We start from the raw sequence: 26,782 nt of genomic DNA on the forward strand, positions 1-26,782 counted from the left end.
ATATCTGATAACATTGGTTGCCTCCAGAGGGAAGGGAAACTTTCACTTTATACCCCTTTGTACTTCTGAACTTTGAACCATCTGAATGTATACCTATGTTTTTTAAACAAACACACTCACACTCAAGTTCACACAAATATTGAATATGTAATGGGTACTTCACAGTTATTGCCTTTTCGGGGGAAGAGCATGGGTTTTGGCATTCAATTGCCTGAATTTGAATCTCACCTCTAATATTTATTCCTGTATGACTTTGGACAGGTAAAATAATTTAAAATGGTACTTATAGGATTGTTGCACTGATTAAACAAGATAATCACTGTAATGCACTTAGCACAGGGCCCAATAAATGGTTCGTTTTACCTTCCACGCATCTCTGGAATCTACTCACTTCTCACCATCTCCTCTGCCACCTCCCCTGGCTAAGGCAACCATCGTTCCTGCCAAATTTAGCATCTCCAGTCTCTTCCTCCTCCCATCTGTTTTCAGCACACCCGTCAGAGCATCTATTTAAAATGCAAAGTTAACTATGTCACTACCCTGCTCAAATCCCTCCCATGGCTCCCCACTGCTTTCAGGAAAAATCCCAGGGGTTGGGGCCTGGCATTCAAGGGTCTGCATCATCTGCCCTCAGGTGGCTTATCCCACCTCCTCCTTCAACAATCTCCCTTCACTCTCTTTACCCTGTCCATGACTTACTTTCGCACAATACACCAGCCCAACCACTCCAAGCCTTTGTTTCCAGACCTAGTGCAATTCTATATTCTGAGTCCTAGTCTCCAATTTTGGCTTCCCTCAAATTTCAGTCCTGGTTCAATTGACACAAATTAGACAAATGAGAAACCCCTGCTCTGAGAGCTGGGAGGAGACCCTAGGTCAGACCCTCCCCAGGGGTGGCCACATCCGGTGTCACTTCTAACACTACCTCCAATTCCTTTGGAGTGGGGATGACTACCACTTTGGACAACCCCCGTCACATGTCTAAGCCAGCTCAATTTGTGCTGAGGGAAACCCAGAACAGTGCCTGGCACAAAATAAATGCCCGATAAACCTTCACTGAATGAATGAGACCCCAACGGTTGGGCAATGACTAAAAGTAGGGCAAGAAACAGAGAGGAGCTCTGGGATCTGGGAGTGGGGTACTGTTAGCTGGTCTCAGGGGAGCCAGGTAAGCCCTGAGTGGGTTGCCCCAGGCTAGGAGCCTCGCCCTTTGCTGTCACCCATGTCTTTTACAAATGAATTTAAATTTCCTTTTTCTCTTTATTTATTTATTTATTTTGGCCACACCGGGAGGCATGCGGGATCTTAGTTCCCCGACCAGGGATCTAACGGTGCCCCCTGCAGTGGGATGCATGGAGTCTTAACCAGTGGACCACCAGGGAAGTCCTAGATTTCTTTTTTCACAAGCAGAAGGGGGGAGGTGGGGGTGATCCCAATTTAGCCTCCCTTCCTGATGCTGTCAGAGGACCCCTCTGCCTAAGATACATCACATGCCAGGCTAGTTCTAACCTCCAGGCCTTTCTACTGGCAGGACTCTCCTGGAGGTATCCTTATCCTTTCCTTTCCATCCATCTGTCCTGCCTCAGTCTCATCTGCCTGACCCCTTGTGGAATCTCTGACTTTCCCCCTCCCCTCATCCGAGCCCTCACACATCCTCACTCTCTCCACTTTCCTCCATCTGTCCAGAAACCTCCCTTCCCCCACCACCTCCACTCTGTCTCCAGCTTTTTTTGGCTGCTGCCTCTTCCGCCTCCCCTCCTCCTCCTTCCTTCCCTGACGCTGAATAATCAGGCCTGGCTGTCCTGGTTTCTGGAAATACCCGCGTGTGGGCAGTGGCTCAGGGCTGAAACAGGGGATGGATAGATGGGGACCGCTGGGCAGCCCCAGGCCTCCAGTGCAAAGACACCAAAATCCAGGGGTGTGGTCCATGCCGGTCTCCTTCTGAGGAAGGGAGGGCAGGAGGTTTATTGAGCAGTGGGGGAAGGATGGGAATTCAGAGGGCATGGACGCAGGCCATCTCGTCTCCCAGGTCCTCCTCATCAAAGCGGGAGAGGATGGACTCCTCGTCACTATAAAGTGAGCTGGTCCCCTGTGCCAGCAGGTCACTGGCGGCACTGTCCATCTCGTCCAGTGTCAGGCGACATGCATCTGCAATCTCCCGCTTGGCCAGGGCCACGAAGCGCGGGTCTCGGGCAAACAGGCCCAGGCCCTCGGAGATGAGCACCTGGGGGCACAGATGGGATCAGTGTTGGTAGAGGGCACAGCATGGAGTCGAAGCAGTGTGCACAGAGGGGTTGGTGTGGATGAGTGATGAACCCATGAAGGCACGCAGGGAAGTCAGTGGGGGACAGTGGGGCACACATCTTGCTGAGCAGAAGTCACAGAGCAAAGGGATAGCTACATACACAACACAGAGACTGGGGACCCTCCTTCCCAAGCTCCCACCTTCTCCCCTTCTCTCCCATCCCTCCGGCCCCCTCCCCTTCTGGACTCACAGCCTCCACCAGGCTGTCAGCACTGCCCCTTTTGCCATGGCTGGGGTCTGAGTGGGTTCCAGGCACGTGCAGACAGGTGAACGTGCGCAGTGGACCGCTGGATTTGCCGAGGTATCCGTCCCCTGCTGCACCCTCCTCCACCAGTAACAGTGGGGCGTATAGGAGCCGGCCCCGCTGAGGAGGGGTTGCCCAGGAACCCTGGACCAGAATAAACAGCAGGGGCATAGTGATTGATGGGTAGGGTATGAGGATCTAGGAATCACTCCTGTGCCTACCTCTTACCCCCAAACACAACTGGAGTCAAACTGAATGGGTATAAATCAGCCTTGGGTTTATTTCAGAGCATAGAAGGCCTGGGTTTAAATCTCTGCTTTGCCACTTACTAGCTGTGTGATCTTGGGTAAGCCTCTCTGGGCCTCAGTTTCCTCATCTGTACACTGGGGCTAGTAACAGTACCCACCTCACAGGCACAGTGAGGACTGTGTGAATTCACACGTGCCCCCTTCTTCAGAAGAGCCCGATTTGTAGTGTATTTGATAAATTCAGCCTAGGCTGCCCCCCACCCCTCCAGGCCTCAGCCCCCCTCCCCCACCTCACCTGTGTCCTGCTGGGCCCTGAGTTGCGCCCACGATGATAGGTGCCTGGGATGGGTAAATCTTCACAACTGCCCTGGCGCCGCAGACACTGGATGGTGAAGGAAGGCTTCCGGCCTGGGGGTGTGGGGGGCACCAGGGGCAAAGAGGAATGTCAGTGCCTCCCCAGCCCTCTGCCCTTATGGCCCATGGGGCCCCCCAGGACCCATGTCCACTCTCACCTGCAGGCGTTGGGGGCAGCAGACGGCGGCGTGGTGCTTGGTGGCCATCCACATATCTCTGGGGTCTGTGAGGTGGCAAAAGGATGGGGCGTGGGGGAGTCCCTGCCTGCTCATCTAGGTAGGAGAGCCTGTTTGGGAGGGAGGGCTGGGGTGAGCTCAGGCCTGGGCATGCGCGATGGGGTGCCATCCCCCTCGCACGTGGCTCATGGGCTCATCCTACGTGTCATGGCCAGAGTGCTGGCTGGGGACTTCCTCTTGTTCATCCTGCTTCTCTTGCCCTTTGGTTGCCTTGGACGGAGAACTTCCTTCTTCCGGAATGGTGAAAATGAGAACCCCAGAGCTTCTCCTGGGGAAAGTGAGGCAAGTTAGGCAGACCAGATCCCCCCAGTGTGGCCCTGGGCCCCTGGTTCCCTCTCATTTCATGCCCTACCTTCTACAGAAACACTAGACTTTTTTTAACTGGGAAAATTCACATAACATAAAATTAACCTGTCATCATTTTAAAGGAGACATGGGCTTTCTTTTAATAGACGTTTGTCTCACTGGAAACACCCTCTGCCCCCTGAAGTACCCCCATAAAGTGGCTAGTCCCTGCCTTCCCTCACAATCCTCCTGCAGACCTTTGCATACCTGTGGGCGTGGGACCCATCCTGGGGCACACTGGACTGTCTGGAGTTGGGAGCACCCCCATCGTCATCACTGGGCCCAAGGGAAAGTGAATCTGGTGGCTTGTCCCCGGCAGGCAGAGACACAGAAATCACAGAGCTCCGGCGAGATGGGGGCTGGGAGCCCACTGGGGCCTGTGGAAATCACAGGACTGAGCGTTGCATCCAGGTTATAACTAAGTCACTTGGTCAAATAGTGTGTCTCCAATGAGCTCCCCAGGGGCCAAATCTGGGTCTTGCCCTCCAACAGTGGGTGGTAGGTACCACATAAACATTTGTCTATTGCAGGGGGTCTTCTCTGGGGGGCTTCCTCCCAGACGCAGTATGGAAATCACTCAGGGGGTTGAAGGAGTATTTTACAATCAAGAGTTCCTGGGGGAGTGAAAGCTTATTGTCCTTACTTTGTACGTTTCCGGGTCCTTCTCGTCTTCCTCCTCCTCTCCCTCCTGCCCCTCTTCCTCCTCCTCCTCATCTGTGTCACAGGTGAGGGCCTGCCGCATCTCAGGACCCAAGTCTTGCAGGCTCCTCAGACCAGCCTGTGGGGGGTGGGAAAATAGGGAATCGGGTAGCTCAGGGTCTAAACTTCCCTGTCCCTGAGTAGGAGTGTGGGGTGGGGGAAGGAGCCCCACAGTCACTCCTGACCCTCTGTGGGTCCTGGGGTCTCAGTTTCCTCATCTGTGACATGGGTTCCACGAGATCAAGAAGGCAGTCAGCCTCAACCACAGAGCTCCCACATACCCCCACCCAGCTCAGGCCCTGCCCCCAAGACCTGAAGGGCAGAGGAGGTGCTTGGGGGGGCCTCAGCCCCTAGTAGCCCCTTTTCTTTCCTCCGCCGGAATTTGCGGAAATAGTCCTGGATCAGAAATGTGGCGTAGAATTTGCCCACGGTAACTTCTTCCTCTGGGAGCAAGGGAGAGGAGGCAAGGTCACACAGGAGTCCTCTGCTCCCCAACCCCCACATCAAAGCTTGGACTCTCCCCCTGCACCCCTCCCTCTCCAGCCAGTGATGGTTTGGTGGTGGTGAGCAATCGTTGACATTCAGAGGCAGGCTTAAGGAATTGGGGTGGAGCTAGCTCACCGTCAGCTGGGGGGATGACCTCATCTAGCAGCTTCTGCTTCATCCGCTTCCAGATCTTTTTGATGACAATCCGCAGCTCCTGATTGGCTTGCTCCAGGTTCCCTGCATGGGGAGAGGATGTGGGGCATGAGCCAATAGGAAGAGCCTTTCACAGCCACTCCTTCACTGTTGGAGGGCGCGTCACAAACTTCTACCGCAGCCAAACACCGCCCCCGTTGGACAGGTGGGAAAACAGGCCTGGAGAAGGCAAAGTCACCTATTTTGAGGTTAAGAGCTAAGAGTGGGGCCCACCCCTCAATGAGTTTGCTCCTTGCACCTTCCCCAGGGACCCTCCCCCTCCTGCCCCTCCCCCTTCTCCCCACACACCTTCTGTCTTGATCTTCAGGGATGTCCGAACGAGGGCAAAGAGTGTGGCATTGAATGTCACTGTCCCATCTGAGTTGAGAGGCATGTTCATCGCCACAAGTCTCTGTGCACACCAGGGACATGGAACCCATTTTGGGCAAATGCCAGGGATGCAGGCATGTGATGCCCAAGGGCAGAAACCTTTGAGGATGCCACCAAACAGCCCCTCCCCACCCAAGGCAGGGTCCTTGCCCACCCCTGCTGTGTGGTGACAGTCCTCTCAGAGGCAGTGGTGGGCAGGTGCACAGACCTTGCAGGCCACTCGGTGTGGGCACAGCTTCCCGAATCCCAGGGGTGGCTGGATGCGTCTCAGCAGGGCCACCACGTCCAGGTGCTTGATGCGGCCTCTGGGGAAGGTGGGGGTGGAAGAGAGGCACTACTGGGTTGGAGATACCCCCTCTGGTCCTTACTCAAGGCCCTACCAGCTCATCACTCCCTCGCCCCACCAACACCCCATAGCCTGCCAGGGAAGAACTGGAGGGCAGTCAGTGGGGGGAGGGGAAAAGGCAGAGGACAGGGGCAGTGGGAACCTTGGGACATCTACTTCCTGGGTAATGGGAGGCATAGGTCAGAGGTTCCAGAGTTGGAAGACTGTGAGGCAGTGCACTGTCCTCTGGTATCCCAGGTATGGGGTCAGAGGGCATACTTGGCCCCAGGGTCATATTCAGACCAGATCCTCTTGAATTCATCGAGGTGATGGGGGCCCAGGATGGACCAATCTCTGGTTAGATAATCAAAGTTGTCCATGATCACAGCCACAAAGAGATTTATGATCTGTGGGCCAGTGAGTAGGAGAGGTTAGGTGAAAGGCAGAGAAGAGTATGGGGGGTTTGGTGGGGGGCGGAGGTAAGCTTCTATGGTCACTGGGTCATGAGTCCCCGGGTTGATCTTGTCGTCAGGCCAGCCCTTTCACCCGCTCTGAAGATCTGGGCTCCCCACCTCATCCCCATCAGGACCAGCCCCCGGGGCAGTAGTGGTGGTTGTGGGGATTGGTCCTTACCAGGAACGCACAGAGCATGAAGAAGCTGATAAAATAGGCTATGGCAAAATTGCTACCACAGCTAAACTCCTCACCAGGGCCGAAGTCAGACTCAGGGTCACACCGGCTCCCAGGAAGGCTGGCAAGCATTATCTCCTGCCATGCCTCACCAGTAGCACACCTGGGGGTCACACAGTGGTGCCATCTTGGTGGGGAGGCTATGAAGTCATGACAAGGGGCACTGTGGGGGCCAGAGGGGTGAGGAGATGACCTATTTCTTACCAGGGGCTACATCTGGTAAAAACAGCGTTTCAATATTTTAAAAGCTGGTGTGGCCATGTTGATGACAATCATGTTTGCATTTTACAGAGGGGGTGCTGAGGCCTATGAAAGGTATATGTCTTGCAGCCAGAAAAAGGATGGCTGAGGCTAGAATATTCTAAAAGATTCTTTAGAACACAGCCAGAAAAGGTCTCAGGCAATATGGAGCCCCATGCTGCCCTGTTACTTCCATAGCTCAGGCAGTCTGGGGCCCAGAGAGGATGTGTGGGCACCCAAAAGCATGCTGGAGATCAAAGCAGTAGGGGAGAGGGTGTGTGTGTGTCACCTGAACAAAAGCAGCACAGCCTGTGGAAAGGTCTGGAAGTTGTTGTTTCGGTTGATTTGTGTGCCATCCTGAAGAGCCACCTTGCCGAAAATCTGTGGGCATACAGGGGCTGTGTCAGAAGGGTGACTCCGTGCCCCTACAGGTTCCCATCCATTTCACAACACCTAATACTCAAAGGATCCTTACAACCCTGACAAGCAGGCACTGCTGATCCCATTTCACAGATGTATGGACTGACTCAGGGTGGTGCAGCTTGTCTGTCTTTCTACCCCCACTTTGGGCTCATTCCCATCTAACCCCCCTCAACAGAGGAGTGCCTGAGGGATGCTCCCCAGGGTTGCCACTTGCCTGCATCCCAATGACTGCGTAAATGAAGAATATCATTGCGATGAGAAGAGCCACATAGGGCAAGGCCTATGGGGGTGGAGAGGAGGATAGATACTCAGGTCCAGGCAGAGAACTGTAAGCCCCAGAATGCACTCAAGCCGGGGCCTGCTGAGAGATGTGGTCCATCCCCAAAGTGCCCATGACTGCCAGGGTCTCCCGTATATGGACACGGTATTAAATACAATAGAGTAAGGTCAGTGAGGCCAAGACATGTTGGGAATTGAGAGCCCACAAGAGAGAGAAAACTGGACATGGTAAGCTGCACATGGGTATGGCATGCTGGAAGGTGTAGTTCTGGGGGCGGTAACAAAGGACAAGCTGAGGGTGTGAAGTGGGGATGAGGGGTGAACAAAGGAGTGGGGGAGTTACCTGAAAGGACTTGATGAATGTCCAGAGTAATGTGCGAATCCCTTCACCCTTACTGAGAAGCTTGACCAGCCGCATGACTCGGAAGAGGCGAAAGAAAGTGATCGAAATGCGGGAACTGTCCTCAGAGCTCTGGGGTTGGGCGTGTGGTGGGTATGCTCAGTCCACATTTGCCCCAGCCACCTCCCTGTCTCATGCTTTGGCCCTCCCAGCCTCCAAATCCCTCAGAACCCAGGCCCCAGGGTGGTCAGGGAGCATTTCTAAGGACTTTCGGGAAGAAAGGAAAGGAGGGTAGGTGAAGAGAGAGGCAGAGAGTCCCTGTTGTGAGGTGGGGGGTCTACCTCGCCAAGGTGGCCACCATTCTGCACGGAGATATTGCCAAAACAGAGGTGATGGAGGAGATGATGAGATCACAGGGCCAATGAACAAGGAGAGAAATGATGGAGCAGATACGGAGGATAATGGATGGTAGAGTTATTATCCAAGGGATGATAAGGAAGGTTATGTGGTAATGGATCAGGATGGTTGAAGGAAAAGTTGGTAGTGAGGGTGAAAGGTAGAGGAGAGGGCACAGGAGATGGTGGAGGAGAGATATTGGAGCCAATGGAGGAAATGATGAAGCCGGTGGTTTCACGGAGATGAGAGAACCGATGGAGGATCCAATGGAGAAGCCAGTGATGGAGATATGGACCCAGCAGCATTGTCAATGGAGGACCATGTAGTACCCAGTGAAAGAGATGATGGAGCCAACCGTGCAGTCAGTGGTGATGACAGAACCGTGAAAGACCCAGTGTCAGAGACGATGGTGTCGGTGGAGGAAATGGAGCCAATGAAGGAATCAGAGGAGATGATGAAGTCAAAGCAGGAGTTGGTGGAGATGATGGGGCCAATGGAGGGGGATGTAGAGGCAATGAAGAAAATAATAGAAATAACAGGAGAGTCATTTTAGGAGATGCTGGAGCCAGAGGATAGCTTGCAAATGAATGAGCGGGAGCTGGTAGAAGGGGGCTTTGGCTGAACCCAATAGGGACTCAAGAGATAGAGCTAGAGGGAGGAGCTCTGAGTCTCCAGGAGTGGGGTGGATGTGAGTGGGAACCACCTCCCCATGTGAAAGAAAGCCCTGGGGTTGAGGTGAGGGAAGGTTGGTAGGGGTTGAGTGGGTTAGTGGAGAGCCAGTCCTCACGTTGACTTCAGTGACGGCAATGTCCACTACGCTGCCCACCACAATAAGAGCATCAAACGTGTTCCAGGCATCGGTAAAGTAATGCTGTAGACAGGAGGAAAGCAGTGCCCTGTCTTCTCAGAGCTAGCAAGTTAGGGTATGGGGCTAGTAGTGGTTGGGGGCACTGGGGAGGCAGGGTCTAGGTTGGATCACATGATAAGGCTGCATCTAGATTCCTCTTCCTCCCTAGTCTCATGACTCCCTGGTTGCTGCCCCCCTGAGAGCTACGCAGTGAGTTCCACCCTAAGGAATGGGTCTAGGCCTGGGGGGTACCTTGGGTTTGAAGGCGATGATTTTGAGCACCATCTCAACAGTGAAGAGGCCAGTGAAAACCATGTTGAGGATGTCCATGACATAGTTGAAGGGAGCAGTCTGCTCATAGTGCTGGGGGAGAAAATCAGATGTGGGGACATAGCCTGAGGCAGAGATTTCCCCCCTACACCCCTACCAAATATTCTCTGTCTTGGACTGGGGTAAGTCTGGGGATGTGGTAGCACTATGGGTTGGCCAAACCTCTCACACTGTCCACCTCCCATTATGGATATTGGAAAGCCCAGCTCTTGATTTCCTAGCTTTCCTTGCAGCTAGTTCTGACTGAGACAGAAACATTAGCTTGCTGCTGCTTGGGCAGCTTCTGTGAAAAATATTTTTGATTTCCAATAAAAGGTCAAATGAGGAGAGACCCTTGGTGCAACCTTCCTTCCTATTTCCTGCTTTGAATGTGGTTTTGATGCCTGGAACTGTGGCAGCCATCTTGTGACCATGAAGCAACAGTCATGAGAACGAAAGCCAACTTACTAAGATAGTAGAGCAGAAAGACAGAGCCTGGGTCCCTGATGAGCAATGAGCAAACAGCCTACCTCTGCACTGCTTGCTATGTGAGGTAACTATCATAATTCATTGACTCCAGGATATACATCTTTTCACAGTTTAGAATCTCTGAAATTGGGGTGCATTTCTCAGTCAATGATAACTTACATTTGCCATCTGCCATTTTCCCCACATTCTCACATCTCTGAAATCAGGATACAACTTACGATTATTGGCCTTTGATTTGAAGATATGTGGCACATATCTTTAAAGCTTAAGTCTCTGTCAGTTGGGGGTTTTGTTACTTGTAGCCTAAAGCATTCCTGACAGTTCTCAAGGATTTGTGCAGACAGAATAGGGTCAGGTGTCTGGCGGGATCAGGGTGGGGAGCTCAGACCTGCATGGCTAGAGCAACCGTGTTGAGCAGGATGAGCAGGAACATGAGATACTCGAAGGCAGCAGAGTTCACAGTGGCCCACACCCGATACTGATGTGGGTTCTTGGGGATATAGCGGCGGAGTGGCTGGGCCTTGAGGGCATACTCCACACACTGGCGCTGCATATAGGTGCAAGGCATGAGTGAGCAGTGGGGTCCCGAGGCAAGGAGGTGGTGGTGGGGGGGCGGTTGGTGGATCAGGGGTTGGAGGTCACCTGGTTCTTGTCCAGCTCACAGTCTTGGTACTCCTGCTCGCCCTGGGCACGGAAGGTGATGATGACGAAGCCCACAAAGATGTTCATCATGAAGAATGCAATGATGATGATGTAGACAATGAAGAACACTGAGATCTCCACGTGGTAATTATAGATGGGGCCCTTGTTCTCTGCGTTTGCATCGATGGCCTTGTATAGCAGCCTGGGGAGCCAGTGGAGGCAAGTGAAGGGATATCCCAGACCCCTCAGACCTGTCCCCAGATACCTTAGACACCCCAGAATATCCCCAAATCCCCTGACCTAATTACCTGAGACCTACACACCAGGCCCTCAAAGACTCCCAAAGCCCAGCCCTCCAGAGACCCAGAGATCCCCATCCAACCTTCCTGAGAATCCCCATCCAGGCCCTCCAAGACCCCCAAATCCCTTAGGTTCCCACAGACTCCCAGTTCTCCTCCAGCCATCTGAGGATCCCCATGCAGCTCCCCAGAACTCCCCAACAAGCCCCCAAAGATCTCTAAATCCCCTGTCCCATCAACTTGAATTCTTTGCTCCATCGCCCCCCAACTAGTACTCCCAAAGACTTGTGCAGCTATCCGGAAACCCCTGAATCTCCAGCTCCATCTCCTCCAAGACCTCCACCCAGTCCCCCCAGACCTCTACCTGGTACCCCCCCTAAATCCCACGCAGTCCTCTCTAGACTCCCACCTAGTGCCTCAGAGACCTCTCTACCCAATTCTTGGAGGCCCCCCCTCACCCAGGTCCCCAGAGCACCCCCAGCCAACTTCTGGGAGATCCCCACCTAGTCATCTGATACACCCACCAGTCCCCAGAAAACCCTACCCACTCTCCAGAGACCTTCTTCACATCCCAAGATACCCTTCCACCCATCCCCAGGATATCCAAAGCCAATCCCCTAAAGACTCTTGCCCAGTCCCCTGCCCATCCCTGGGGCCCTGCCCCTCACGCAGGCCAGCCTTCGAAGGTGGAGACAGTGAACAGGGCCATCATGGCTGAAAGGACATTGTCAAAGTTGAAATCACTGTTGACCCAGAGCCGCTCCCGGACCAGGGGCCTTGACACATCTCCATCGGGGTAGACCAGGAAGGAGCCCCTGTGGATGTTGCAGACATGCTGGGTGGGTGAGGAGGGGTAGGGAGCTGTGGAATGGGGACTGGTGTCTCCAGCATGGAGGCAGCAGGGCATAGTGGTGGAGCTGGATAGCCTGGGTTCCAATCCTGCCCTTCCATTTACTGGCTGGGTGACCTTGGGCATTTAACCTCTGTGCTTCAGTTTTCCCCATTTATGACATAAGGATAATGACAGTAGGTATTTCCTGGCTTGTTACAAGGATTAATTTTGTTAATCAATGAGAACAGTGTCTGGCACATTGTTGGGGCCGTATACGTTAGCTATCATCAGCATTATTATTATCACCATCATTGCCATCCAGGAAAAAGTAATACGAATAATAGCCAACATTTATCAGCACTAAGTATATGCCAGGCACTGTGCTAGGCTTTACACGTACTAACTTTACATTGTAGTACACTCTCTGTGTAGTAACTCATTCGCTCCTCACAACAACCTTGTGAAATCCACACTCTTTTTATCCCCATTTTTCAGTTGAGGAAAATGGGACTCAGCAAGGTTAAGAAATGTATCCAAGTCTCATGAGATCAATTTGAACCAGGAATGTCTAACTTCAGCGAACTATTACCCTCTGTAGGAGTCTCAAGACGGAAGCTGGGGACTTGGTGGTGGGGGTCGGGTGTTTGGGGATTGTTGGGAGTCTGGAGTGGAACGTAGGTAACTCTGGGGAGTGTGGAGAGGGGTTTTGGGCAGTTATTGGGGGGGGGCCTCTTAAGGACTGGTGATGTCTGAGGGCTTTTGCCATTCTTGGGAGAATTCTCGGGATGTATCTTGGGGCCTTGAGGAATTCTAGGGTCTTGGGGACCTTGATAAAATCTGGGGGGGTTCTCTGCAGTTCTTTGGAGGAAGATCTAGGGGTTTTAGAGGCCTGGGTGAGATCTAGGGGCCTCTTTGGACTTTGGGAGGGTCCTGGGCTCCATGGAGGGCAGGGTTTCAGGCACTCACTTGCATTCTTGGGGGGTGTGTTTGGCCTCATCAGTGCAACTGTAGAATTTCCCCTGCAGAGAGGATATTTGTCAAGCAGATTCACCCTTCATCCCCCACCCCCTCCCTGCCTTGACTCATGCCTGGGCCTCCCTCCAGAGTTTCCTCCCACCTTGAAGAGCTGCACGCCAATGCAGGCGAACATGAATTGCAGGAGCGTGGTCACAATCATGATATTCCCGATGGTCCGGATGGCCACGAACACACACTGCACCACGTGCTGCAGACACCCACAAATATGGCTCATGGACACCGCAGGCCACGGTGGCCACAGGGCAAGGACTCCGGGCATGGATGGAGCTCAGGGACTTGGGTCAGGAACATGTGGTCTTGGGTGAAGGATGTGTGGGTACCAATGGGAAATGTGTTTGCCAGACAGGGGTATGTGGCCACATGTCAGGAACTTGGATCACAGAAATGTGGCCTTTGGTAAGGAATGGATGGTCACTTGTAAGGAACATGGATCAGGCCACATGGCCAGTGGTCAGGGCCGTGTGGTTACACATTGCGGCCAGGCTATGTGGTCATGCATCACTGCAAATGGTCAGTTGGATCAGTGATCCTGGCCCCAGGGGCGGGGCAGGGTCTGGGTCCCACGGATTTGGGTGGGATGGGATTACCTTGAGTCCTTTGGCCCTGTTGATGGCTCGGAGGGGCCGTAGTACTCGGAGTACTCGAAGAATCTTCACCACCGAGATGGCACTGGAGCTGAGGAGGGGGCAGTCCTCAGGCCATGGCCCAGGCCTGGCCTTGGCTCTTGGAGGAATGGGGTAGGCAGGTGTCACTCACTGGATGCCAAAGGAGATGAGGGACACGCTGACCACCAGCAGATCCAACAGATTGAACCAGCTACGGCAGAAGGAGCCACGGTGCAGGAAAGCCCCGAACACTGTCATCTGGGGAGTAGGGGGACATCAGGCTAGTTACACCCCAGATCCGGGGATAGAGAGGGGAGTTGGGGATGGAAACAGGAGAGTTGGGCTGCAGGAGTGGGTGGGGAGTAGGTTGAGGTAACTGGGGGTATGATGGGGGGTCCCTTAGTCACCTTTAGTAGAATCTCCACAGTGAAAATGGAGGTGAAGGCATAATCGAAGTACCCCAGAATCTGGGGGGCAAGAAAGAGGGGGAGCCACCAAGTCATGGCTGAGGGGGATCCTAGCTGTGTGTATCTCTCAGTAAGTTTTGCTGTCCCTCCCTCCCTCTCTCCTCCCCTCCCTCTCTCTCTCTCTCCCATCGTCATCATCATCAAGGACTTTTCTACGAGGCAAAAGCCTTGGCCACCAGAAAGACAAGGGTTCAGATTTGGGCTCCTCTGCCTCTACTCAGCTACATGGGCGCCCTTGGTCTCCTCAACCTCTGAGCACAGCTTCCTCCTCTGCCAAACACTGATCACCTCCCCGGTGCTTCCCCAAGTGTGTTGCACTCATAATAAAGGCTGGCACTGCTGCAGCTGCCATTATTGCTCCTCTCTCTCTCTGCCCAACTAGGGGTCTTCTCCCTGCCTCCACCCTGGCCCCAGCTTGTGCCCAGTAGAACACCCTTGGGAGTGTCCCCTGAGCCCCCAGCCCAAGGCTCACGTGGTTGCGGAAGGAGTGGGCTCGGATGGGGTCCTCAGCTGCCAGGGACACACTGCTGAGGATGATGAACACCAGGATAAGATTGGTGAAGACGTGATGGTGGATGAGGGTGTGGCAGGCCTTCCTCAGCCTGGGGAGTGGGGAATGGTCCATGGTCAGAACACAGGACCGCAGAGTTGATTGGGGGAGCCCGAGAGATACAGCATGGGCCCTGTTGCATAAGGCCGTGCACCCCACCCGAGCCTTGGCTGCTCCCTGGTCCTCCCCCTGCCCCAGCCCCTCAAGCCCCAACGCCCTGCACATTCGCAGCACTCACGGGTTGGTTTGGCTGAGGCAGAAGAAGGCGCTGCCCTCAGGGATGGGTACCACCTTCTCCTTGGGTACAACTTCCTGCAGGAGTTCCACATGCCCTGCACCCCCTTCCTCCTCCTCCTCCTCCTCCTCCTCCTCTTCCTCCATGCCTGGCAGCAGAAGAAGATCAAAGGAGAGAGAATTAATTGAGAAAATGTATGTAAAGCACCTAGAACAGTGCTTGTCATGTCGTAAATTCTCATCTCCCTGCTAGAATGTCAGCTCCTCAGAGAAGGGATTTCAGACTGTTTTGTTCACTGTTGTGTCCTCAGCACTTAGAACAGTGCATGGGGCACAGGAGGGGCTCAGTAAATGTGTGTTGAACGCACATTGCCATCTTCAGCCATATACATACTATTTTATAATAAAGGCCCTGAGAAGTTCTGCAGTAAAACAAAATGTCTGTTTCTCTTCTTTAATCTCAGCGTCTCAAATGTTCCTGGCCACACACCAAGCCCATTATTTTAAAGATGATGTTGGAGAAGGCTGCTCTCCAGAGAGGAGGGTCTCAGGGGTCACGAGCTCTGCCTGGGTGCTGTCCCCAAGGTCCCATACCTCTTCCACCCGGCCTTGCCCACTTGCCTGCTCCTTCATTTTTTGCACCTTCCTCTTCCTCATTCTCCCCACCAGGCACCTGGGGACAGGAAGATGGGGGTCATCGATGATGGGGTAGACACCAGGGGATGGACACAGAGGAGGCTTGGGAGGGACACAGTAAAGAAGGAATGAATAGGCAGAGGATGCGGGATAAAGACACACACGCATAGACAGATATTGGTGGTAGTGGGAGGTGTAGACAGAGCCCAGGCCTCTAACTCACCAGTGCTCCATTCTCCTGTGGAGTTTCCTCAGTGTTCTTCTCCCTGTGCGAGGAAATTGGGGAGGAGGCGACTGTTAAGGATCGAAGCAGATAGGCAAGGCCAAGGGAGGGGGTCATTGCAGTCAGAACAGACCTTTCTCAGGTCCCATACAACCTCCCTGCTTCCTCCCTCATCCCCTTAGTCTATTCTCACAGCAGCAGGAGGGACGCTGTTAAATTCTGTCTGATACATTCCTCCTCTGCTCACACCCCTCCCATGGCTCCCCACCACTCAGAGCAAAACCCAAAGTTCTCACCATGGCCCAGAATGCCCTTCATCTGGCTTTTCTATTCCCCCCATTTGAGCTCACCTCCTACCACTCTCCTTGTTCCCAGACCAGGTATCGAACTCGGGGCCCCGGGTGAAAGCAGTGAAAGAGCCGAGTCCTAACCACTGGACTGCCAGGGAATTCCCTCCATGGTGTTTTTTGAATGTGCCAAGAATATTATCACCTCAAGACCTTTGCACTTGCTGTCCCCTTGCCTTGAACACTCTTTCCCCAGATATTTGCATGGCTCACTCCCCCACTTCATTCAGGCCTCTCTTTAACTGTCACCTTCTCATAGAGGCCTTCCTTGATTACCCTAACCAAAATAGCAATCTTCATTTCTCTCTATTCTCTTATTCTGCTTTCCTTTTCTTCATTACATATTATTAACATATATTTAATTAAATTATATTGTTATATATTCATTTGTTTGTTTTGCTTGCCTTCCCCAACTAGAATGTCAGCTCCATGAAAGCAAGGACTCTGTCTTCTTTAACCCCTGCTGTCTCTTTAGCATCTAGAACAGGGCCTGGCAAAAAGTAGGTGCTCAATAAATGCATGTTCAGTGAATGAGGACTGGAAGGTTGGATCTGCAGATGGGGATTGCCAGGGTGACCAAGGCGTCTCTGGTGGTGTGGGATGTGTGTGGGAGGGTCCCAGTCAGGGCTCCCAGGGAGAGACTGTCTTGGAGGCAGAGCCAGACCTCACCTGCCCTTGCCCTTGTCAGTGCCTGCATCTCCACTGGCCAGGTTGTCCACAGCAATGGCAAGAAACACGTTCAACAGGATGTCTGGGGTGAGCTCAGGCTACAAGGATGGAGAAGCAGCCTGCCTGTGGAGTGCCCATGTCCCCATTATCCTCCCCCAACCCTGCCACGATCCAGCCTCCCAAGGCTCTGAGGATACAGTTGCCGCAGATGAAGAGGATGATGAAGTACACGCATACCAGCATCCCTGGGAAGAAGGGGCCGCCATAGGCCATGATACCATCATACATGACCACATTCCAGTCCTCACCTGTCAGGATCTGGGGGTGGGAGGTCACCGTGAAGCTCTTGGGACCCTCTCCCCAACCTTGGGTCCCCCCGCCTCGCCCACCCATCCCATGATCTCCAGGTCCCACCTGAAAGACAGTGAGGAGGGCCTGGGGGAAGGTGTCAAAGGTGCTTCGCTTGGTGTGTGTCTGGTCAAAGTTGAACTTGCCCCCAAACAGCTGCATGCCAAGCAGGGAGAAGATGATGATAAAGAGGAAGAGGAGAAGCAGCAAGGATGCAATGGATTTCATTGAATTGAGCAGGGACGCCACTAAATTGCTCAGAGATGCCCAGTGCCTGCAGCAGAGATGGAGGGGGAAGGGTTGACACATCCAGTGGTGAGTCAGGAGCCGGGGCAGGGCTCCAGCTTGGGATGCACTGGGGCGGACTGGGTTAAGATGAGCTTTTGTGTCATTGTTGGAAGTGATTTTGGAGTTGGGGTGAGGTGAGAATAAGAAGTAAGGGGAAGGTTGTATTCAGGGTTGGGGTTGGCATTAGGGGAGATGAGGTTAGTATGGAGGGTATATGGAAGTTGGTGAAGCTAAAACTGGGTTTCAGGTTGGGCCTGGGGTTAGGGATTGTAGCTGGGGATGGGGTTGGGGAATATTTGGAGTTGTAGATGACTGCGTCGGGGATAAGTCTGTGGCTGAGGGTTGGGATAGAGGAGAGGATGGATGGGGATGATATTGGGGCTGGGACTGGGGATGGGTTTGCATTTGGGGATAGGCTGATGGTTATGAATTTGGGCTGTGGGGGTTGTGGCTAGTGATGGGGATGAGGCTGGGAGCTAGGAATGAGGCTGGAGGTGGGCTTGGGCTTGGGTTATGGGGCTGTAAATGAGCTTGTGGATGACGAGTGGTTGGTGGTTGGGGTTAGAGATGGTGTTATGGTTGGGGGTGGGGGACGGGGTTTGGGTTGGGGATGAGTATGGAGTTGAGTTTGGAGATGGGGTTGGGAATAATGTTCTAGCTGAAGTTGAGGCTGAGGAAGGGGATGGAAATGGAGTAGACACCCTCCCCAGCGGACTTTAATCTCCAGGAAGGCAGGAACTTGTGTCTGCTTTGATTCCTGGTGTTTCCCTAGGGCCTGGAAGGGCGCCTTGTATGCAGTAGGCACTCAATGGATATTTGATAAATGAATGGTGATGCGGATATAGTCATCATTGGAGCTGGGGTGGTGGCTGTTGGGGCTGTGTTTGGGGCCCCCATCCTCTCCCCCGACACACACACACACACACACACCTGGTGACCTTAAAGATCCTGAGGAGGCGCACACAGCGGAGCACCGAGATGCCCAGGGGCTGCATGGCGCCCACCTCCACCAGGGTGGTCTCCAGGATGCCCCCACAGACCACGAAGCAGTCAAAGCGGTTGAAGAAGGAGGAGACGTAGACAGAGGGCCCCAGACCATATAACTTGAGAAGCATCTCCACCGTGAACAGACAGAGCAACACTTTGTTGGCATACTCTGTGGGGAGAGGGGCAGGGGTGACTGGGCTAGTCAGTTTTTGTGGTGACATGTGGGGAGGTAGGGGCCATGGGGCGATCTGGGGTAGCTGGTATCCGTCCAGGCACAGGCCGGTGGCGTGGTTAGGACTAGGGATCGGGTGATTTTGTAGGTCACAGTGGGCAAGGTTCTGAGGGGCTTGGAGCTGGGGCGAGGGGCAGAGCTGGGGTGTGGGCCTCGGTCAGCCTCTATGAATACAGAAAAACTCCAATTCAAGGGTAGAGTTAGAATCTGGGGTTTAGTTGGGACTGGGGCTGGCTTGAGGGTTGGGATTAGAAGTGTACTCAGTATTCAGGTTGGGGGCTGAGATTAAGATGAATAATAGTAAGAGCTAACACTTGTAAAGTGTTAGCTTTATGTGGGCCAGGCAATGTTCTAAGCATTTTTCACTTTAACTCATTTAATCCTCCCCACCACCCCCTGAAGTGGATACTACTACTATTCCCATTTTGTAGATGGGGAAATTGAGGCACAGAGGGCTTAACTTGTCCAGACAGTGCGGTGTTAAGAGCCTGGACTTTGGAGCCAGGCTGCCTGGGTTTGCCACTCACTAGCTGAGTCCTGGGATTAGTCACTTACTGCACCTTAGTACTTAATTCACCTAAAGTTGCAGTGAAGAGAAATTGAGTGAGTACAGGTAAAGTGCTGAGAACAGAGCTTGACACACACAGCAAGTGCTATACAAGTGTAAGCTACAAGGTAGGATGGAACAGGCTAAAGTTTCTGCATTTACTTGGGTAGGAGGGCAGTATCTGGGGGTGTGGGGCACCCGAGAGATCCTGGATTGGAGCTTCTGGGGTGGAAGGGATTGGGGGCTGGGGGAGAGGGCTGGCAGGCTGGGGGGTGCACCCTGGATCTGGGTGAGCCAGATGGGCTGCCCGTAGTGCTCCGAGGCGATGGTCAGCGTGTTGAGGAAGACGAGCAGCAGCACGGCCCAGTAGCAGGCATTGGACTTCACAGCCCGCCGGCAGCGCGCCCGAAGGCCCCGGTTGGCTCGGCGGAGGCAGCGGCTGTGGGGATGGGGAACCCACCGGCTGAGATCACCTACCTAAGCCTGCCCTGGGGGGCTCAGGTGGGGGAGCCCGGCGGTCATGGGGGGCTTGGAGGGCTTGGAGGTGGGGCTCACAAAGTCATGGGGTCCAGCTGTCACACAACTTTTGCAACTCACCAGACACTGGTTTTCATGATCTTGTTTCTGGAAAAGAGGGGGATGGGAGGTAGGCATCGTCAGGCGCTGAGCGGCAGTCAGCGGCGAGGCTGGAGGTCAGGGGCTGAGGTCAAGGTTGGAAGCTAAAGTAAGGATTGGGGTCAGGGTCTGTTCTGGGTTCTGGCTGGGTCAGGGGTCAAGGGCTGGGGGCCCTCACAGGCAGCGTGTACAGCTGGCCAGAGCCCCCTCTTCCTCTTCCTCATCGCCTGGGGTCTCTGCCATCGAACCGCTGTCACTGGCTGGGAGGCTGGCTGTGGGCAGGGTGGAAGAAGCGGTCGGCACATGAAGATCCCAGGGCTCTGCCTTTGGCTTTCTCCTCCGCCTACCCATCCCTCCCCCTTGTCAACCTTGCTGGACCCCCACCGTGGCTGCTGGTGGAGTGCGTGGAGTGGGTGGAGTGACTGAACCAGTGCAGACGTCCTCGTCTCCTATTGGTCAGCTCTGCCAGTTGTGGCCCTGTGGGGACATGGAGGACAGTGGTGGATCACGGCCTGGGGCGGGGTTAGGGCCCCGCGTGTGTGTGTGTGTGTGTGTGTGTGTGTGTGTGTGTGTGTTCTGGGTGCAGTCTGGGAAGGGTATCTGAGTCCGGGTTCTGTGTCCTAACCGGAGGCTGGGCCTAGAGGGTTTTTTTTGTTTTTGTTTTTGTTTTTTTTGGCCGCACAGCATGGCATGTGGGATCTTAGTTCCCCGACCAGGGATCGAACCCGTGCTCCCTGCAGTGGAAGCGCGGAGTCTTAACCACTGGACCTCCAGGGAAGACCCAGGGGCCTAGAGTTGCTGCGGGCTGGGGCTGGATCTCAGGAGGGCAGCCCGCATCTGAGGCATGCGTGGAGCAGGGAGTGGGCCAGGTTGGGATTGCCTACGGTGGCTGGCCTGGCCCTCTTGAGCCACAGAACCAAAGTTGCCATCAGCTGAGGGGTCCTCCATGTCCAGCTCCTCCGCCTGTGTGATCCAGTCCAGGTAGCCCCTCAGGTCCTCCTCCAGCTGCTGCTTCTCTCGAAGCTTCTGGAAGTCCCCTCGCGCTTTTGCCTTCTCCCTCTCCTTAGAGAACTCTCTGAGGGAGGAGAATAGAGGGTTAGGTGGGGGAACAACCCTGGCCCCCTTGCCATCACCTCCCAGCCACACTGACCTCCTTTCTGTTCTTTGAATATGCTAAGCACGTTTTAGCTTTGGAGCCTTTGCACTGGCTGTTCCCTTTGCTTGGAACACTCTTTCCTCAGATACCCACATGGCTCAATCTCTTTCACACTTTTACTCAGATAACGCCATCTCAAGGAGGCCTGTCCTGATTGTCCTTATTTGTAACTACAAGATCTCAGCATTCCTATCTTAACTCTTCCTTTCTTTCCATAGCACATATTCCATATAAGACACTACACATATGTGTGTGTATGTATGTACACACACACATTTATTGTGTATGTTGCTATTGTCTGTCTCTCCCCACCAGAATGTAATATCCAGGAAGGCAGAGATTTTTGTCTCTTGTTCCATTCCTAAAACAGTGCCTCACACACAGGAGATGCTCAATGTTGATTGAATGAATGAAGGGGTATTTTAAATGGGTTTTGAAGGATGCCTAGCAGTTTGCCAGGAACAAAGTAAAGGGACAGGGGCTGAGGGGCAGGACGGAAGGCCCGGGTAGGTGTCTAGGTTCCTCACCCACTCAGGACACCAAGTACAAGGTTGAGGACGAAGAAGGATCCAAAGATGACAAGACTCACGAAATACACCCAGGGCAGCTCATACCCCATGGCATCCTGCATCTAGGGAGAGAGAGGGGGCATGCATCCCTCAGGGTGTGCGGACACTCCCGCCCGAGCTCGGTGAGGAGAGGCAGGTGCAGCTTCTGCACTGTGTGCCCGCCGTCCACCTCACCCAGTAGAGCACGTCAGTCCAGCCTTCCATGGTGATGCACTGGAAGACTGTCAGCATGGCAAAGAAGAAATTGTCGAAGTTGGTGATGCCTCCGTTGGGACCTGCCCAGCGTCCGCGGCACTCGGTCTGGTTCAGCGCACAAGCACGCCCCGATCCCGATGACGCACAGGGCGATGGGTCCTCCTCCGCCTCTACGTCTGTGGGAAGACTGGAGCTCTGGAACCCGAAGCACGCCCACCCACAGTCGTTGCCACCTTGGAGGCCCGCCTACCTGGGAAGCTCGCCTCAGGGTTCTAGATTTTTCTAAATCAAAGACAACCCTTAGCCTCTGACTGTGCTGGGTCAGGATTCTGAACCCCTGGGAAGCTGTGAAGCCCAACCACAGGGATCTGAGGAGTGGGACTGTAAACCTTGGGGCAGAATCTTGTGAATAACAGTGAGGCGTGAGCCTAGGAGCAGTCTTGTGAATTTGGGAGGGTCTCTTGAAAGAAGGGTGGGGCCAAGACTTGGGTTTGGGTGTGGATGAAAAAGACCTGACTATTTGGGACCAGTTCTGGAGAATGGAGTCTTCAGTGTGGGACAGGGCCTTAACCTGTGAGTGGAAACTTGTGATAGGGCGGAGCAATTAGCTAGGGGGGTGGTTGTAGTCTGGAATTGAGGGCGGGGTCTTGAATATGGGGGGGCGGGGTAAGACTTGTTTATCTGGGGGCGGAGCCTGAACTTGGGGGCGGAGTGTTGTGAATTTGAGTGTGTCCCCTTGAGAACAGGGTGGGGCTTAGGAGCCAATGGAAGGGGCGTATCCTGTCCCGGGGGCTGGGGTGGGCTTGCTGACCAGATCCCAGGAAGTAGCACGTTTTGTGCATGCGTCCGAGGAACAGCTCGAGCCCGATGATGGCGTAAATGATGATGACAAAGAGCACGAGAAGTGCAATATGCAGCAGCGGCACCAGCGCCTTCATGATGGAATTGAGCACTATGTGCAGGCCTGTGGGGAGCGAGGGGTGGGCAACGTAGGGGCGGGGTCAGCTCAGCGCCCCTCCCGCTCTCCCCTCCACTACCTCCAAGCCCGGGGGACGAGCCACTCACTCGGGACCCCGGACACCAGCCTCAGTGGCCTCAGCACCCGAAACGCCCGCAACGCCTTCACATCGAAGCCCCCCGGCTTCCCTCCGGTATGCGGGGCATCCCCCGGGCGTCCGGGCCCCTGCTCCAGCAGCACGCTGAACAGCCTGATGGGGGAGCACAGGACAAGGAGGCGGGGGTCAGGCGTTGGGACCCCCCCCCTTCCCCCCTCCCTTCTCCTCGGAAAAGTACAAGTCCCTCTAACTGGAAATGCAAATAGGTTTAAAATATGTTAATATTCCTGATTCTGGCTGCCGAATGGAGGCAGTCTGAAGCAGTCGCTTCCCCGAGCCCCGAATTTAGCGGGCCTGAGGTGGGAAGTTGAGCTAGGGTTGGGGGTATCCCTTGCAGAGGCGCACCCGACCACGACGATGATGAAGTCGAGCAGGTTCCAGCCATTGCGGATGTAGGCGCTGGGGTGGAGCACCAGCCCGTAGGCCACGATCTTGAGCACGGTCTCCACAGTGAAAATCACCAAGAATACGTACTCCACCTGCTCCTGGGGGCGGATCCGGGGGTGGGGGGCGGGAGATCGGGAAGTTATTTGGGAGTGGGGTTTGTTTGACAGGGGGTAGGGGAAGAGGAGCTTAGCGGGGACCGAAGGGGTGGGGGGGCTGGGCAGGAGAGGGTCATCTGGGTCAGAGAGGGGCGGGGCCTGGCTGGAAGGCTTGAGGTGTGGCTCTACTGGGGCTGTATCTAGCTGGAGGCGGGGCGGGGCGGGGCTAGCCTCACCAGGTTGTGGTTGGCAGTGTTGGAGTCATCCTCTGGGAAGGGGATGTAGACCCCAAGGGCCACGCAGTTGGCAAAGATGGTCAGCAGGATGAGGATGTCGAAGGGCCTCAGGTGAACACAGTTAAGGACCCAGGCAGAGTGATCTCAGAGCCCCACATTCCCTTGGGGCCCTCTCTACCCAATGCTGACCCTTGACCCTAAGGTGACCAGCTCTGACATTCCCAGCCCCTGCCCTGACCAAAGCCTTGACTCTGACCCCCCTGGAAACCTTAGCCATCCTCAACTCTTGCTGAGATTTAGTCTTTGACTCTTGACCCCCCTGGTGACCTTCACCTTTCTCAACTCCCCCTTGAATCCAGTTCTTAATCCTTGATCCCTGCTGACCTCAGCCCTCTTCCATTCCAGCCCTGGCTTAATCCTTGACTCTTGGTACCCTGGTGACCTTCACCCCTGAGCCCTGCCCCTGGCCTTCCAGGATGCTTCCATTCCACAATGCTGATGCAGGACCGCCGCAGGGGGTTTGCCAGGGTGAGGCAGAAGAGTGCCCGGGGTGAGCGCTGGGCACTGGCCACTGCCACTGTCTTGTGCTTACTGTGCTGAGTCCTTCGCTTAGGGGTCCCCAGGCTGGATGCCCCGCCGATTTCACCACCTGATGCTGGGGGCCCAGGGCAGAGCCCCCATTCGGGCCCAGGGCCTCTCCCATTGGCTGGACTGGGCTCTGGGGTGGTGTCTGTGTGGAGAAACCGAGTTGGGGGGGGAACAGGGTATTGGGGCAGTCATGGCTGCCTCCTACATGATCCTATCCCTCTGTCTGAGGGAAGGAGAGAAGAGCATGTAAAATTAGGGAAAGTTGAGGGTACCTGAGTTAAAGATTGGGGGATAAGAGTTGGGATTGGAGTTGATTGACGATAGAGTGAGAGTTTATAGGGGAGTGAAGGTGAGATTATGTTTCTAATTGAAGTAGGGTTTGGTGTTAGGTTTGGGGGGGGTAGAGCTTAAATTAGCATGGGGTAGGATTAAGTTTATAGCTGGAAGCAAATTTAGGATTAAATTTGAGTGGTAGATTTTGGGTTGGGTTTAAATACCGGTGGGAGTAAAGTGTTCTTGAGATATGATTTAGGGTTAGGACTGGATATTTGAATGAGCTGGAATTTGAATTAGGATCAAGGTTAGGTTTTAACGAGTTTGGGTGGGATCTGAGTTTTGCACTGGGGTTTTCAGCTAAAGCCATTCCCAAGTCCCTTGGCCTTGTTTCAGCCTCCAAGGGGCAGTGGGTTGGCCTGGTTAAGATACCCAGCTTTGGAGGAAACAAGCTATCTGAGTTTAAATCCTGACTCTACCACTTGGTAGCTGTGTGTGGCCTTGAGCAAATTATGTAACCTCTCTGAGCCTCAATTTCCTTATCTGTATAATGAGATGACAGTAAGAGTACCTACAATATAGGGTTGCTGTGAGGATTAAATGAGTTCAGCATTCAGAAGAATGTCTGGCACATAGTATTATTCCCATTTTGCAGGTGGAGAAATTGATGCAAAAAGAGAGGTTAAGTGATTTGATGAAGTAGCTGAATTGGGAGCCAAATCCAGGCAGTCTCTGACTCTAAGCCTTCACAACTTACTACCACCATCAAGTGTGTATTCTCTCTCTCTCTCTCTCTCTGGTCCTTAAAAATGGGTCTGCACTCTTTCTGGAAAGTCAGAGACCCACTCACTAACAGTGCTTATATCCGGGGGTTGGGGTTGAGTTTCGGTAACTTTAGAGCTTATGGTAAGGTCTGTATCCACGTTGGGGTTTGGACTCTAAAGGGGGTTTGCCCTCTGGTTGGTAAAGTTTGTGTTAGGATTAAGCTTGGGGCTGGCACTGGAGTTGAAGTTGGGGTGGGCGCTAGGATAGAGATCAGGGCCAGGATTGGGGTTGGGTTTCAGTTGGGATCTAAGGCTGTGTTTGGGGCTGGCTGGGATGGGAACAGGGTGATGTGATTCTGGTCTCCTAAAGGCTCTCCAGGGGTGGGGTCCTGGTGGGCAGGGGGTGGGTCAGAGGGGCTGAGGATGGAGCAGAGCCCAGGCTTGCTCCAAGGGTCTGCAGGGGTGGAAGCCTGTTCTCACCTTTCCCGCCTTCAGATGCCGCCATCCTCCTTTCGAGGTTGAAGAGCCATCTGCACACAGCCCCCCTCTCTTCCCCCAGCTTTGGAGGGATTAAGGTCACAGGGCGGGGCCATAACAGGGTCGGATGGGAAGGTGAGGAGGGGTGGAGATGGGACACTTGTGGGCCAGAGCCTGGCAACAGAAAAGGCACTGATTTAAAAAAAATATTTTTACAAAATATATACCAGCACCAGAGTCAGAAACTAAAATAAGAAAAATGATAATTGTTTCCCAACAGTACCTGAAATTCGAAGTATGTAGGAATAGACCTAACATAACATATGTGCAAGATCTCCATGGAAAAAAATTATCAAATATTATCAAGTGATTAAAGGGGACCTAAATAAATGGAGAGATACATTAAATTTACTAATTGAAGTAGTCAATATTGTGAAGATGTCAGTTCTTCCCGAAGTGATCCAGAGATTCAATGCAGTCCCAAACGAAGATCTCAAAAGGGACTTCCCTGGTGGCGCAGTGGTTAAGAATCCGCCCGCCAATGCAGGGGACACGAGCCCTGGTCCGGGAAGATTCCACACGCCGCGGAGCAACTAAGCTCGTGTGCCACAACTACTGAGCCTGCGCTCTAGAGCCCGCGAGCCACAGTACTGAAGCCCGCGCGCCTAGAGCCCGTGCTCCGCAGCAAGAGAAGCCACTGCAGTGAGAAGCCCGCGCACCGCAACAAAGAGTAGCCCCCGCTCGCCGCAACGAAGACCCAACACAGCCAAAAATAAATAAATTAATTTTAAAAAATCTCAAAAGATTTTTCCTTGAAATTTGACAAACTGATTCTAAAATGTATATTGATATACAAAAGACCTAGAAAAGCCAAAATCCTTTGAAAAATAACAAGATGGGAGGACTTGCCATATCAGATATCAAAGCTTGTTATAAAGCAAGAGTAATTACGAACAGAATAGAGTTCAGAAACTGAGTCCCACATATAGGTACACGTGATTTATGACAAACGTGGCACTACTGAGCAGTGGAGGCAGGGTAGCCTTTTTCATGAATGGTTTATATGGATGTTTACTATGTAATTATTCTCTGGAGTGCACACATATATATATAACATTAAAATAAAGCATTTATTGAATGCATGAATACTAGTGACTGTAACTTACATTGTGTTTTGTTTGTTTGTTTTGTTTTTTACAGTATTATGTATCAGGCACACATTTCAACGCTGCTTTACGTGAGTTAATTCTGTTTAATCCTAGGAAGCAGGTACATTAACAGTTCCATTTTACAGATGAGGAAACTAAGACACAGGGAAGCTATGTAACCTGCCCACGGTTGCACATTTAGCAAGTTGCAGAGCTGAGACTCAAACCTAGTCGCTTTGTGCGAAAGCCCCTGCCTTAACGTGTACACTTTTACAATCTAGAAGATGAACGCTGCCTTAAATGAATGAGTAGAGAAGCCTATCTCCGTCCCGCCCCTTCCCCCTTCCTTCCTGACATACACACACACACACTTGCGCGTGCAG

The 26,782-nt window shown here is 53.4% G+C and overlaps 1 protein-coding gene across 1 annotated transcript; it reads right to left on the reverse strand.

The window, feature by feature from the left end:
* Positions 1-96: 96 nt before the first annotated feature.
* Positions 97-26,779, reverse strand: CACNA1F (calcium voltage-gated channel subunit alpha1 F). The gene is made up of 45 exons (XM_082377810.1): positions 25,200-26,779; positions 23,150-23,255; positions 22,777-22,916; positions 22,382-22,524; positions 22,128-22,280; positions 21,296-21,492; positions 21,080-21,183; positions 20,281-20,471; positions 19,781-19,873; positions 19,575-19,668; positions 19,379-19,405; positions 19,060-19,220; positions 17,946-18,171; positions 16,577-17,001; positions 16,380-16,461; positions 15,099-15,177; positions 14,509-14,750; positions 14,193-14,322; positions 13,661-13,720; positions 13,405-13,511; positions 13,236-13,323; positions 12,728-12,835; positions 12,577-12,629; positions 11,447-11,593; positions 10,480-10,681; positions 10,226-10,384; positions 9,292-9,402; positions 8,980-9,063; positions 8,138-8,158; positions 7,800-7,928; positions 7,392-7,457; positions 7,044-7,135; positions 6,458-6,617; positions 6,104-6,231; positions 5,708-5,804; positions 5,419-5,521; positions 5,053-5,154; positions 4,744-4,874; positions 4,376-4,510; positions 3,940-4,109; positions 3,530-3,655; positions 3,310-3,437; positions 3,093-3,205; positions 2,496-2,693; positions 97-2,224 (listed from the first exon to the last, which is right to left on the reverse strand). Exons 1-45 carry the CDS (start codon positions 25,277-25,279, stop codon positions 1,994-1,996), a joined length of 5,922 nt encoding a protein of 1,973 aa, XP_082233936.1. The 5' UTR covers positions 25,280-26,779; the 3' UTR covers positions 97-1,993.
* Positions 26,780-26,782: the final 3 nt, after the last annotated feature.

This window comes from Balaenoptera borealis (assembly GCF_965194805.1).
Source record: "Balaenoptera borealis genome assembly, chromosome: X".
NCBI lineage: Eukaryota > Metazoa > Chordata > Mammalia > Artiodactyla > Balaenopteridae > Balaenoptera > Balaenoptera borealis.

Bases quoted from the DNA above. Each gene is read 5' to 3' on its own strand.
- CACNA1F (XM_082377810.1), bottom strand. From the start codon at position 25,279: ATGGCGGCATCTGAAGGCGGGAAAGGTGAGAACAGGCTTCCACCCCTG. The intron at 23,256-25,199 runs ATCCTCAGCCCC...TGTTCACCTGAG, and splicing joins GCAAGCCTGGGCTCTGCTCC to GCCCTTCGACATCCTCATCC. The intron at 6,618-7,043 runs GTGACACACACA...TGTGACCCCCAG, and splicing joins GCTGTGCTGCTTTTGTTCAG to GTGTGCTACTGGTGAGGCAT.